The sequence below is a fragment of the Echinococcus granulosus genome (genome assembly GCF_000524195.1).
Source record: "Echinococcus granulosus chromosome Unknown EG_S00167, whole genome shotgun sequence".
NCBI classification, from domain to species: Eukaryota; Metazoa; Platyhelminthes; class Cestoda; order Cyclophyllidea; family Taeniidae; genus Echinococcus; species Echinococcus granulosus.
Genome location: NW_020170547.1, coordinates 63,352 through 73,032, shown reverse-complemented (window position 1 = coordinate 73,032; position 9,681 = coordinate 63,352). Strand labels below are relative to the sequence as shown.

The following is a 9,681-nucleotide window of genomic DNA, read 5'->3' as shown; positions in this document are numbered from 1 at the left end:
GACCATGCCAGCAACCACAGCTTTTCTGTACGTCGGTATACTATCTTCCGCCCTACTCCTATAACTTGCTGTGCCTTCTGAAAAGAGTCGGACCAGTACAGATTCCTCTGTAAATTCATAACAAAATTATGCAATAACTCCCGCATCCCAAGTACATGCTATCCCTCAAATACGTCGGTCTTCGTAGTTCTGTCCCCATCTTGGTGTTATAGGTCTTTTAATGACTCTACTTACCATGCCATTCTAGGCAGTAGTAGAAACCATTCTTCCACACGGACTCTTCTTCCTGTGTCTTCACAGTTTACTCTAGGGAGCAAGCGATCCAAGATGTGATAAGTAACAGTTGTGGTTTTGTTGACTGGACACAACCTCCTGCTAGTCTTATAAAATGAGTACAGTTCTTCAAAATGTACACTTTGTATGGTGTCATAGGTATGACGGCATTATTGTCAAAGGTCACAGCTGCCGCCCATTTGTTTCAGTTGAAAATTTTTTAATTTTGTTCCCGTCTTAAAGTGAATTTGGGAGTTTTATTCCAGCCACATGAAGTGAATTTAATAAACTAGATTTTAACTAGGAGTTCCTTCAAATCCCACCGGTCAAGAAATTCATATTGACATTGCATGTTCACTTCCTTCCTGCCTCCTTTTTTGCCCCCTTAAATGTAAACATCGTGGAATTATGGCATCACAATTTCAGGGACTCTGCTGCACCTGTGGACATGTGTCATTTTTCTTCCCTCCTTTTCTGCCCTCCTATCAAGGTAATTTTTGGTGAGTGATATAACGTTGACTGGCAGTTTTTATTGTCATTTTAATGAGAAAATACCCTACTAGATGGAGAAAGTCTTAGCGCAATAGCTAGTGTACTGAATAATTAAACCATTTGATGGGATTGCGTGTCTACTCTTCAACTAATGGAAAGACTAGGACTAATTTCTGCTCGAATGGTGTGAATAGCAATAAAATTAGTAGATTCAACTTTATATTGACATTTCGTAGGGGAGTAAATGCTTTCTTCACATTTGAGTACACGCGGTACTCCAATAGAGCACCCCTAGTGTTCCCTAACATCGTGGTAAGCCATGTTGGTAGCAGCAGAAGATGCTACTTACTAACGTGCAGAAGGGTGGGAAACCCACTATCCTGGTCCAAAAGTCATGCCTCAGAATGGGAGGAAAACTCACAGGGACTAAAGTGCTCGCATAGTTTAACACATTGGTAAAAAAAATCAAGTTATTACAGAAGCACCTGTCATTTTGGTTGTTGTTTTAGTGTCATCAGCTATGCCCTTGTGGGGATTATTCAAGACTACTTTGACATTTCCATCCAAGGAAAAAGTGCAAAAATAAATCAAGCTGTCTGAGGAACAATGTTATGAAAATAAGCCACTTGGATTGACAAAACTTTATACAAAAAAGGAAGTTTTTTGTAATATTACAAGTTTTCACTCTAAATACTGATTTTTTAAGATATCCGGTGCAAATCATTTGCCAAATTTGGGTTTTGCATTCGCGTTCTGTAAGAATTGCATGATAACTTGAGGATTTCTGGTCTAGACTAGTCGAAAATAAATGCTTTTTTTCAAATAAGTCTTATTTGAACATTTTCAATTTTGGATTGGAGCAAAGATATTGCGACCTTCAAAATGAACTCTTCCAATCATCATTTAGGGAATTTCCACCAGGACAGAGAACTTTCTTAAAAAGTTTAAGAAGTACGATTACTAATTCAAATCGACAACTTTCGAGGTCGTGACCTGGGTTTAGATGGCACCAAAATGCAGAACAATGCCACTTAAGTAGTGGCTAAATACACACTTACATTTATCAGTCCAAAATTTCGACTTTACCTCTAAATTTAATCTTCAACTCGCCTACTGTAATAAGGGCGGGAAGAGCTGTACTTTCAAGGGCATTGCCTTGTTTTACAGTTTAAATTTTAAAGAATTCTAGGCTTTCTGACCGACTTATAGCGAATTTCTAAGGAATGTTTAAGCAAATCTACAAAAAGACGAAGATGAACTGCTCTGGACTCCATTCTCCACTCAAAATTGACTATCATCAATGTGGCTCTATTTTTCAATCCGCTTTTCACACGCCTGAATCAAAACGTTTCAAAGTTCTTTAGAGGGTTGCTAAATTTCCTGATTTCTTTTTAATGGCAGTTGGACCACACGATTCCCAATCGTTCTCTTCTTGTAAAATGAGCACAATAAACGGAGGCTTCGGCATGGAGAATTCAGGTTGTTTGGTAGGGGCAAACATCCTAAATTGTAACACCAGAAAAGATGAAAAAAGTTCCGTACAGAGCAATGAAATGGTAGTTATCCCACGAACTCGCACCGTCTTCTCTGTCACTTCCAAATAAAAAATCCATTGGTTGCCAAGGCCGCCTATCATTAATTGCCATAACAATGGACCTTTTCCAACACACATGTTGGAATAAATTATGCGCAAAAAAGTATGGAAAATGATCATCTTCAAAGGATGCAGATCTAAACAAAAGTGATAGATGTTTCGGTGACTTTTTTATCAACAAGGTGAGTTGAAATTTTAAGTGATTTTCTTCAACAGGCCCTAAAATCCTATACAAATTCTTATTGAAGAGATAAGATAAAGAGAAAAATTCCAGTAAGTGGAAGTCTATTCCACCACAATGAAGAGATTGAAATGGGTTAGAGGTGTGCGTAAATGTCAAAACTTGACAACTAACCAAACCAAAATGATAATAAAGTAATGCGACTTCAAAGTTATTAAAAAATCAAGGCGAAATTGAGTGCCCTTTCCTGATTTAAATTGGAGGATTTCAACTCCCTCATATATGGAGGACTATTTCAGTGATTTTGCATAAAACACACATACGTGATGAAGATTTCCTTGGCGCATGCATTTCATTTGCATTTCTCGGGCTAAAGCGGAGGACACTTAAGCCAACTTGACGCCAAAACATACCTCACACGAGATTTAAATCGCTTTCCTTTATTACTTGGAGATACGTTGATGCACCTGAACAAAATAAAAATTCCGATTCTAATCTTGAACACTTTGATTAGCTCAATTAAACAGCCTGGGAGGAGGCCATTTTATGACTAAAGCAAATAATAACTGTGTGATCTATGGAAGAATAAATTACATCCCGTAGGTTTAGAATTTGATCTTGCGGTTTTGCCCTGCGTTCTCTCCATTAGTGTTATTGTCAAGTTAATTAAGCATACTTCCCTCAAACCACTGACAACAGGCTGTTTTGATAAGTTCATGGAAGCAGTGGTGGAGAATGCGACTGTAAATTAAGCCATTTTTTGTTTAAGCTATATACGTCATATTAACAGGCATCAAGAATTGTTTGAATGGACATTAACTAAACATTTCATTCTCTAGGTTGTAAACAATCCTTCACAAGAGAAACCGTCATTCATTGTTGGTTAATGAGGTGATTTGAGAGGCTTTTGCCATAACCATTAAGGGCCATGTCTCAAGTGAGAAACACCAACAACAGCGATTGAAGAGTCTGCTTATTTAAATGCACAATCTGCTTCGTTTGCCTGTCATCCTCCATGTCCCAGGTGGTCACTCACTGTAATGAGTCCTTAAGAGGTAAAGCATTCTACCTCGACATAGGGGAGAAGGTGCTACTGAATTTCTCCTCAGGGATTAAATACTACATATTGTGAGAAGTATATGCTGTGGGTATGGTCAGGATTCGGGGGCGACGTGCCATCTGCGCAGCAGAATGTATTAGGGAACAGTTCATTTGCCAGATAGTGCTAGAGGTTGGATGATGTTTTCACTACGTGCATATTCCATACATCTGCAGAATTTTTGTAGTGACATTGACCCAAAAGCATCATAGAGGGGACTATCATGCTGTCCGTCTATAAGAGATTTGTATCATCTGCTGTGATTCACTGAGATGTGATCCTGCTCCCTCAAAATGTGTTTGGTCAAGCTAGAAGCTAAAGACTTGTCCTTTTATACGAATTCATAGTTTGAAACGATTGGGAACTTACTTTACTTGGACAAAGTTTATCCATTCCCTTCATCAAGTCAGTATCCAGGATCCCTTTTAGATTAATAATACGTTGAGAAAATATGGTTTAGTGTATAAGAGGGCTTAAATGACCATTAACATGCATAGAGCCACGTTGTAGGGGAAGAAGCACAAGCCAAGGCAAGGGAAGAGGATATGGAAGTATCCACCAGCACCGCTGTTGTAAGGGAATCCGAAAAGCAGTGCCCAGTAGGTAAATCAAAAAAGTAACTCCAAAAAATTTATCAAAAAAAAAACTAATACCATTTAAAACCTGAAAGCTATAACGCTTTCCTCCTCTTTAGTTGAAATTCCACGAAAGTGGTGGCAAAAAGGAATGGCAAAATAATGAAGTACAACTAAGTGGGCGATAAAAGTGCAAATGACGGGGCTAATAAAAAAGTCATTGGAGCAGTCGTGGCATGAAATAATTAAGGAAGAAACTGACATTTCAGTAATTTTTGCACCCCAGGGTAGTTGTGCACAAAAACCTCCCTACAATCTGACTTTACTTTTCAAATAGCGAAGCGACCAATCGTGGATTGGTGCATATTTTGTTTCGCAAGCACAAAAAAAAAAAACAAAAGAAGAAAAATGTGCTTTGTCGAAGTTATCCATCGAAAAATGGCATGTCTGAAAGTTGGCATGAGTCATTGATGGCACCCTGACATGCGTTAATTTTATGTAAAAATACTCGGCTGGGTGTAACTCTATTTATGGAAATTTGCAATTTCTAGTCCCCTGGCTTTTTCCTTTTTACGGTTAAAGGTGGAGCATCGCTGTAGTTATAGCTGATTTTATCAGGTGAGTAAAAATTTGTTTCCAATTTCTGCAGGTCCTAGTTGCAACGCCTTCTTTAGACTTATTGGCACTGTTGACTTACACACAACTGTTGGCGTGCATGTGCAATAAAGCACGGACATGTGTCTGCCAGTGTGGTACTTTTACTCCTCTGTACTACCATTAGGGAGGGTTTTGTGCGATTACTTAAAATTTTTCTCATTCCTACCCAACTACTGAATATTTTAAAACCCCTAGGTACTTTTCCGCCTTGTCTAACCCTCCTGTGCAATATCGCATACAGATACTCTTTAAATGGCTTGATAATCCCCAAAAGATTAAGGTCATTTAAAATACCGCAAATATACTAGAATAGAACCACTCTTTGTTTCTGCTAGTCAGCTAGTAGTCACGTGCATGCGTCACATATTAACGCCTTTGTATCCTAATTACTCGAGTAGGGAAGTTGACAAGGTCCAACCTCACCCACACAGACACCGGCTCCTAAGAATCACTTTCTTCCACAGACTAACTCTCACCGGATAGAAGAAATTCGTGCTTGTATGTTTTACTATCCAAGCTTAAATAACCTCTCATTATTGTCGATTAAAATAACTTAAGATCATTGTGTCACGAACACCTTCTAGCATTGCCTGACGCGTGGGCTAAACAACTGACCACCCCTCACTCGAATTAACAACTGACAAGAGGTATGAATGCCTTCTGAATTGATTTTCACGTCCTGCATTCCATAAAAGCTGACTGCCATATACCAGAAAATGTGTATCATACAAAGGTGAAGTAGGCGCGAAGGTGGCTAGAAGGGCGGTTTTTCATTTAGAGGCATGATTTTGCATAATCGCGGTATTTCCAAGCCTGTCTTGGCATATAAGTCATCATGTAAAAGAAAGAAATATTTTATGAGCACCCTTGAACCACAGGAACTTACCTTCGTACCTTACAAATCTGTGGTCGAGCTTGTCTGTAATTATGAATAAGTGCGCAAAAATGTTAAAAATTTCATGAAATCTTCTTCTTCGGAGCAAAGAATAATTTTATTTAAACAAAGAGAGTGGTGTTCTAGTAAAATAATGAAATTCTGTTGTGTCTGTTTAGTATAATGAATTGAGTCCTAATTCTTCAAACGGTGATATTTTAACTCTGGAAGAATCTCTGAATCTTCCACGAGTCTGTAACACTTCTATCGCCTTCCTGATTGTAAGACATATTTGACCCTCCATTTGCAAAAGAAATTTGTTTTTTTAGTGCAGTCATGAAATGGCAGTTGTCAAATTAAGCTGAATAATTACTGCCCTGTCTACATGCTAGCTATCAACCTGCTGCCTGCTTCTCTACCTCTCACTGCTCCACCTATTTAGTTATCTTTCTATTTACCCACCCTTCTAGCTACCCACCTACCGATCGACTCGCCTACAGATCAGCATCCCTACTTACTTTCCTGGTTAGCTATCCGCCTATCTATCTATCCTTTTATCTGCTTGCCTAGCTATCTAGCTACGTACCCACTAATGGGCTTTCCCGGATATCATTATAGTTTTCTCTGTCAAACTCTTTCCTCCTCTTATTTTTGTGCTATATCATGAAATCTTATAAACCTTGTATAAAATTCTCCATTTTTCCACTGAATTGATAACTTCCTTTCATTCTTTACGTCAGAGTCTAAATTTAAGTGGATTTTTTCTACTTTTTGGTGAACACACTGCCACTTGATTTGTATCTTCTCCCTCTTTAAACGGCATCTCATCGTCACGACGGGCGTGTAAACATCCATTTTTTTGAATTGTAACATCTTTTACAATATTTCCAAAAGCAAGTAGTTACCCAGATGATATGTATTTGATCTATTTGTCATCTTGTCATCCATTTATTTGGGTCAGCCGCCAGTATATGAACATGCAGGTAAAATCATTTGAACAATAGACTTAACAGTTTGAAAGAAATGATTTAATGTCTTCAGACATCTTGATATAAATGTCGCTCGTGAAGTTGCTCCCGGTGAAGACATGAAGTCGTGTTTGCTTCTCAACTTGAACTTGATCTAGTTACTTGAATGACACCTTTTCAATCACTTCAATCAGTCGTAAACAATAGGCGATCACGGAAATCAACAGAATAGATCTCGGAAGTGCTGATGCTGAAAGTACGGACCTCGTTGGTTTGTCGCGCTCGATTTAAGCTGACTTACTCAGTGGAGCTAACTTCAGAAAGAATGGGGAATCCAGTAAGACCTTTTGCACTACCTCTTCTCCCATTCATTTAGGTGTTGCCCAGTCGGATTATGAGATGACTGACTACCTTCAAGTGTAGATCAACCTCTCAGATGTCCCCTTGATCTGGTTTTCTTAGACAATTGAGGTGCTCAATCATGGGGTTATAAGGAACTTTTCCTAACGATTTACAGGTTCTAATGTCCTTGCACTGCATCCGTTAGTAGAAGAAAAAGGCCTTTAATGCTGGGCTCTAGGAGCCTGGAGCCAGCTCTAAGGAAGATACCTTGTAAGGTTAAAATTAAATATTATATTAGACCAATTTATAACTTTTCAAGTCAAAACAATTATTATATTCTGTCGTATTTATGAGCTTACAACATTCAAAAAAGTAGCTCCACCTCGATTTTACTACCTAGATAATAGTGGGCGATAGTTTGAGGGGTTGATAAAAGTTGAAATAGTAACAAAATGAAGCCGAAGAAGAAAGAACCGTAAAATTTTCTTGTTCATTTATATACTAAAACGTGTGATTTTAGAGGAGATAAAGAACGAAGTTGTTAGAAGTCCTCCTTCTATTTACACATTGAGATATTGCCTTCTATATCGAATTTTTAAAAAAAGTTTTTGGGAGAATAATTCAAGGAGTACTCAAATAATACATATTCACGTGAAAAGAAAGTACAATAAAATATTAGCTGCATTGCCTTGAACAATGGTCTAAAGACCAAGTGACGTTGCAAACTGCGCAGTTGACAACATGAATTTCAGTCTATTTTTCTCTTTTTTTAAAACATTTTTTGCTTAAATTAAAGTAGGTACATTTTACTACAAGGATATCCAAGTTACTTTGTCTGCGCAACTTTTTTGCTTGAAAATAGGGGATTCCATCCTCTTTTCCCTTCTTTCTCTCCTCTTTTTAACCCTTTTAATGTATAATTTGGCAGCGGAATTCGTTACTTGCAAAAGGGGATCGTCTCCGGTGTAGGCTATCATTCGCACATGAAAGATGGCCCTACCATTAATCGGTACAAACTGATAATATATCCGGCCATTTTCTGTGACCCGAATGAGAGTTTCATTTTTCATTCACTTAAATTCCTTTCTAAAATGAATTAATGCAATTTTAAAGGGTTTTGGATGTTGCGAAAACAAACCTTTAACCAGGATGCTTGCACTAGAAAAGCGTGAATAAACTTCTTCTTTTCAGCAGCATCAACATTTGCCTAAATGGACCTTCCAGGCAGAAAAAAATGCTTTAGATACCTAAATGATTTAATTACTGTACTTCCATTCCTTCCTCCCCCCGACACATCTCCTCATAATTGTATTCATGGTACTTCAGATTCCCCCCGGAGACGTTACGTAATGCCAAATTCTATACAAAGCCTTCTTGGTAGGTCTTTTGATTAATAGGGGTGGTCTGGCAACAATAGATAGGCAGAGTTACCGTGACGCCCCTTTTGCACACGCTTGACATCTTACTGAAACTTTGGAAACCTCCTTAATTTGGAGGTTAAGAAGACCGTCTAGAAGGACTGTAAGACCTGTCAAAAAGAGGAAGGCGATTGTACGTGGGCATCATTAATTTTTTGTGATTTACGTTGATGTTAGTATGACATCCACGTCCTAAGGTAACTTTAGCCCACCTCGAGAGAATTGCTTTTCTGACACAGACGCAACAATTTCGTTGTTTTTCCCGGTGATATTTAAAGAGAGTTTTATTGCCAAAACACACCTATTAGCGGCGTCCTTTTCCATCCTTATAGATAGGTTTTGGTTTCAAAATAACGGCGCAAAGACTCAACAAAACTTAAAATCTTTAAAAAGAAGAGATTACTTTATCTGTTTTTAATTGGATGAAGCTCAACCATCTTGATGTGACATGAACCTAGGTGGAGAACCTAGGTGGAGGGTGGGTGCTTCATCTTTCTGCCAAATGCGCACTAATGCACCTGATATTTACTACCTTTGGATGTTCTGCCACCGTGATCGCAAAAAATTTTGTAAACACCATTCACTTGATGACCTTACTTCCCACTTTAAATTGGTAGTTCTGTATCTTGGCGAAAACTAAAACATTTTAGACGCAAACTCATTATATTAAATGATTTCATTGGTATTCTCTCGTAATCTCACAATTGTATAAACCTGACACTGCGACTTGTCCTAAGGCTTTTTGAATATTTTTGGGCAATTTTGGTATTCAGCACACACTTGAGCAAATCCGTCTCAGACTATCTAATGAATATAACATCTTGGCGCCTTAATTCCTTCCTGAGGCCGTAATAAGGCATGTCAGTGAAGATAATGGGGATTAAATGCCCGATTATCAAATTGACATGAGTTTTAATTTTGCAGTAAACCGCTTCAACTACGTCCCATGCTTAATCTTCCACCTATCATTGTGAGTAGCAGGTGCTGTGGATTTGGTCAAGACTTAAGAACATTGCGTTCTCCGCGGGGCAGACTGTGTCAGATTGACGATATCCTGCAACCAGCGCATCCCATACGTCTGCGGCATTTCGTAGCGACCTCAGTTCATAAGCCAACATCAGATTGGAGAATGGCGTGATATCCGTCTGTGCTAGAAGTGACTTCTTTTTTTTCAAATACCTACTTTATCCTGTTTTATCGTCTACAGT

General features: G+C 38.4%; 2 protein-coding genes across 2 annotated transcripts in view; one reads left to right on the top strand and one right to left on the bottom strand. All coding sequences in view use genetic code 11, as the record gives it.

Annotated features, from left to right (window-relative positions):
- Positions 1-2,125: 2,125 nt before the first annotated feature.
- On the bottom strand, positions 2,126-4,646 carry EGR_09789 (hypothetical protein; the record flags this gene model as incomplete). The annotated part of the gene is made up of 3 exons (XM_024499038.1): positions 2,126-2,267; positions 2,308-2,743; positions 4,541-4,646. 3 exons carry the CDS (start codon positions 4,644-4,646, stop codon positions 2,126-2,128), a joined length of 684 nt encoding a protein of 227 aa, XP_024346548.1.
- Positions 4,647-8,975: 4,329 nt separating this feature from the next.
- EGR_09788 (hypothetical protein) overlaps positions 8,976-9,681 on the top strand; it is a gene marked incomplete at both ends in the record, with an annotated part of 3,146 nt that continues 2,440 nt past the window's right edge. Inside the window, one exon of the mRNA XM_024499037.1 lies at positions 8,976-9,086. Within this exon, the coding sequence (XP_024346547.1) occupies positions 8,976-9,086 (111 nt within the window). The remainder of the gene's footprint in view (positions 9,087-9,681) is intronic.